At 57.0% G+C, this 4,398-nt stretch overlaps 1 protein-coding gene across 2 annotated transcripts; it reads right to left on the minus strand.

The window, feature by feature from the left end:
- Window positions 1-299: 299 nt before the first annotated feature.
- Olig2 (oligodendrocyte transcription factor 2) lies at window positions 300-4,128 on the minus strand. Of its 2 annotated transcripts, XM_074072784.1 has the most exons (3): window positions 3,511-4,128; window positions 3,170-3,324; window positions 300-2,653 (listed from the first exon to the last, which is right to left on the minus strand). In XM_074072784.1, the coding sequence occupies exon 3, from the start codon at window positions 2,595-2,597 to the stop codon at window positions 1,626-1,628; it is 972 nt and encodes a 323-aa protein (XP_073928885.1). In that variant the 5' UTR covers window positions 2,598-2,653; window positions 3,170-3,324; window positions 3,511-4,128; the 3' UTR covers window positions 300-1,625. The 2 variants fall into 2 exon arrangements, with proteins under 2 accessions (XP_073928885.1, XP_020040474.1); XM_020184885.2 differs by lacking the exon at window positions 3,170-3,324 and having other exon boundaries at window positions 3,511-4,115.
- Window positions 4,129-4,398: the final 270 nt, after the last annotated feature.

Below are 4,398 nucleotides of genomic sequence, written 5' to 3' on the forward strand. Positions count from 1 at the left end.
CTCCTGGAAGAAAAGTTTTGTTCTCAAACTAGCTAATCTTTAACTGAAAGGAAAGGGAGCTCCCGATTAGGGAGAAAATAAAATGACAAGTAAGTTGTGATAGACACCCAGAGATGGGCTCTGAGGGTTTTTAAAGGAAATTTGTGTTTTGGGGGGAGAGGGGAATAGATAACCTTCTTATCTTTCTCCAGAGCAAAACTAGCAAAATGATCTCCAACTCAGGCCCCAAGAAATCTCAACCATCATCCCTTTTGGCTTCCTGTGCCTTCGCCCACTTACACCTACAGAAAACACCCGAGTTACTTTAAATTTTATTTAAAATCTCAACACTTGATCATTTATTTCGTTTTTTGCAACCAAAACAAGTAATAAATATTATTTAGCACTTTTTTTTTACAAAAATAAAACAGAGAATACACTCTGCGAGGGGCAGCGCGATCAAAGGAGAGGTGTTACGTGGAAGACGCTATGAAGCCCATATTGCAACGCAGGCAGCGCCTGGCAGTTGCACCGATGCAGGAAGCACGTGGAGGAGTTTGCCATTTCTGTTAATCTTGGCAAAAAGAAACCCATACAGAGATGAAAACCGGCAGTCACGTGAGCAAACATCGTAGCATCGCGCACTTCCCTACCTCATCATCGATATATTTACACATCCAAGAAAGAAATGAAAAAGCCCACAGAACCCTCCAATAACTCAAACTATGTTCAACGCAACTTTTTTAGTTCTGTCAAGCCCTCAGGTTCCAAATGACTGTTCTCAATCGGCTGAGAAACCAAATCCCCTTTTGCTCAGAAAGAACGGATGAGCTAGTTTCTATTTAAAAACAATGCCTTAAAAAAATCCATCCCATTGGCAGTTTTGGGTTTTGCCATTCCACAAGTAGTACTGTTCTGAGCGTCTGTAAAGCTTGCTCATATTGTTGAAAAGGAACATCCACAGATTTATTAGAAAACCACGAACCCCTAAATGAACCGGATTGATGGGGAGGAAGAGTCACAGTTCTTAAACCATGTGGGGTTGCCCAAATATGGAAATCAAGCAAGACTATAAGTGCTCTTGGTACCTACGCCAAATTCAACTAACTCATTGCCCCTGGTCCTGAGCCAGGGACGACCCTCAAGGTCGAGGCCCAGAGGTCACTTATGCAGTGCTGCTCCCCAGAGTCTCCCACCGGCTAAGAAAGGAGGAGGAGAAAGAGTTAAGTCCCCAATGTCTCCCGCCACCCCGCTGTTCCCCGCCCCTCCAAGAAGTACTGCTGGGCCGAGTCAGGGAGTCAAGCCTTGCACGCAGGTCAAACAGTTTTTAGACGCGTGGGAGAGAGGAAGAGTTCCACTGAAGGATGCACGTGGCATTACCGTTTTATTAAAGTGGTGTCTCCCGGACCGACGCAGTTTAAAGCCAGAGGGCTCAGCCAGGTGCTGGAGCCCCTCGCTCCACATTGCTCTGTGCGCTTCGATCACTTCGGTTCCCGGGTGCTGGAGTTCCCATCGTCCCCTACCCCTAGCCCACGGTCCTGTGCCCCTCTTCGCAACAGAGCTCCGGAGTCCCAGCGCCGGCCAGTCCTCGCTCCCCCGCGGCCTTCGGGTGCCCAGCTCGCCAGAACGCGCCGGCGCCAGCGGACTCACTTGGCGTCGGAGGTGAGGCGCGGCAGGCTGCCGGCACCCATGGCCGACACGTGGTGGTGCGGCGGTGGCACCTGGCACATGCTGCAGGGGCAGGGCATGCCGCCCCAGTGCTGGAAGCCACCGCTGCCTCCGCTGCCGCCGCCCCCACCTCCCAGCGGGGTGGCCGCGGCCGCCGACGGAGACTTGAGCAGGCCGTGCGGAGGCCGGATGGAGCCCACCGACGACAGGCCGGAGCCGGGCAGAGAAGCGCTGGACACCGCAGCAGCTGCGGCGGCGGCGGCAGCAGCGGCGGCGGCGGGCGGCAGGATGGGGTGATGCACCGCCGGGTGGTGCGCCGCGTGCGCGGCCGCCGCGGGGTGCGCAGTGGCTGCGGGCAGCGGCGCTGAGTGCGCCAGGCCGCCACAGGCCGAGGGGTGGAAGCCGGCGTGGTGGCCGCCGTAGATCTCGCTCACCAGTCGCTTCATCTCCTCCAGCGAGTTGGTGAGCATGAGAATGTAGTTGCGCGCCAGCAGGAGCGTGGCGATCTTGGAGAGCTTGCGCACCGACGGGCCGTGCGCGTATGGCATGACTTCGCGCAGGCCGTCCATCGCGATGTTGAGGTCGTGCATGCGCTTGCGCTCGCGGCTGTTGATCTTAAGGCGCAGCTGCTGCAGCTCGGGCTCCGTCATCTGCTTCTTATCTTTCTTGGTGGACGATGTGGCCGCCGACGACGTGGACGATGAGGTGCTGGACGAGGAAGACTTGAAGCCACCGCCGCCCAGCTTCTCTCCAGGATGCGCGCCCGCCGCGCCCATGGCTCCGCGCAGCTCGGCGCTCAGCTCCGGCGGGCAGTCGCTTGGTGTGGACGAGGACACGGTGCCCCCTGTGAAGCCACTGCCACTGCTGCCCTTGCTTCGGGCCGGCAGAAAAAGGTCATCGGGCTCTGGCGATGACGGACGACTGGACACCAGGCTGGCGTCCGAGTCCATGGCCCTGGGGGATAGTCGCAGCTTTCACAGGGTTCTTCCTCTCTCGGTCCTCAGAGCTTCCAAGAGAGAAGAAGGAACAGGGGAGAAAAGGAGAAATGGGAGAGAGAGAGGAGAGAGAGAGAGACAGAGAGAGACAGAGATAGAGATACAGAGACAGAGAAGGGGGAAGAGAGAGAGGAGGGAGGGAGGGAGAGAGAGAGAGAGAGAGAGAGAGAGAGAGAGAGAGAGAGAGAGAGAGAGAGAGAGAGAGAGAAGGAAACACTAAGTGAAACAGAAAAGCTACTCCCGCCTGCACTGCCGGTCCAGGCATCCGCGTCCATCTCGCTGCAATCTCTGGCTTTCCTTCTAGCGGCACGCAGGTGTTCCTAACTAATCTCTCTTTCCTTCCCCATCACTTCCTCTCCGCTCTCATCTACAGGTTGTTTTATTTCAGGGGACACTGGGTGGCCCTCTGTGAGGGACAGTCTAGAGGTTTTGTTCTTTCAGTCGGGAGTGGGAAGCCTGAGATTGCTTTTCTTTGGGTGAGGAGGTCTAACTAGAGAACTATCTATATGGTTCCTGCAACCACCCACCTTGTCTCCATCGACACCGCACAGCCAACACAGGCGCACACACGCACGCCGCGCGGGGCCCATATTCCGTGTGCTGTGTCTCAGGGCTGTGGGAGAGCTCGCCAGCAGACCGGGACTTGAGCCGAAGGAGTTGTTATTTTCGCCCCGACTTCTGGCTTTGGGCGAAGCGGATGCTGCGGTAAGTGTGGGGAGTCTCACGGCGTGAAAGCCGCTTGCTCTAACTGACCGGCAGGAGAGGGATCCCAGCCCCCCTCTAAGGGAGCATCCTGGATCCTTAGCCGAGTCGGGGGCGTCTATCTTCCGGATCGAGGCTGGGGCGGCTGAGGGGCGGGGACACTTACTGTTTATTCGATTCAAGGAACTCGCTCCGAAAAGCCGCAGTGGAGAACCTGCTTCGGACGCTGGTGTCGCGTCGGTCTATAATGAGCGTCCGCACCTTTCGGGGCTCGGCTGGTTTTTATAGGCCGGTGGCGGCGGCGGCGACGGCGGTGGCCGGGGCGGGGGTGGGGAACAATGTGCTTGTCCTGGAGGGGCAGCCGCTCCAATGAGCTGGGCCCGCCCGAGGGGCTGGGAAGCTGATGTCATCCGGGCTAATTCCACTGAATGAAACCCGCCGGGCCCGGCACACGCCTCCTCTCTGCGCACAACCAATGGGCGCCCGCGATCGGGAGATTCTGGAGGACAGACTGGACGAGGGACCTGAGGAGCGAGAGTGAGAGGCGGGCTTGAGGAGGAGGGCTAGCTGGAGGAGGAAGTAGAGAGGATCGAGTGAGCTTGGGACCAACGGAGAGAGGGAACTTAGTCAAATTTCTATAAAAAAATAAGGCGTCGCAGAGTCGAGATGGGGGACGGGTGGCCTGAGGACTATGCAGACAAACTAACTTGATACCCATCGCAGCCGGATCTTTGGAGATGTAGGCAGATCACCCTGGCAAGCGGGGACGGGCAGGAGCCTTCTCCCTAGCTTCTCCTCTCTCTGGTTTCCCGCCGCCTGTCTCCATCTCACGGTTCTCACCAACACGTAAGCATTTGGACTCCAGTGTAAAGGATGGTTCTGCACAAAGCTCCCCATTTTCTTTGCTGGTATCTGCCAGGCGGCCTTTGCCAAGGGGCAGTAGCGCCCCCAGGCGGGGGGCATGGCCTTGCGGGGCAGAGGGCAGGCAAAGAAGGAGGGGACCAACTCCAGAACGGTGTTTGGAAAGAAATCACAACTCTTCACAAAGCTGAGG

Source organism: Castor canadensis, chromosome 5 (assembly GCF_047511655.1).
Source record: "Castor canadensis chromosome 5, mCasCan1.hap1v2, whole genome shotgun sequence".
NCBI lineage: Eukaryota > Metazoa > Chordata > Mammalia > Rodentia > Castoridae > Castor > Castor canadensis.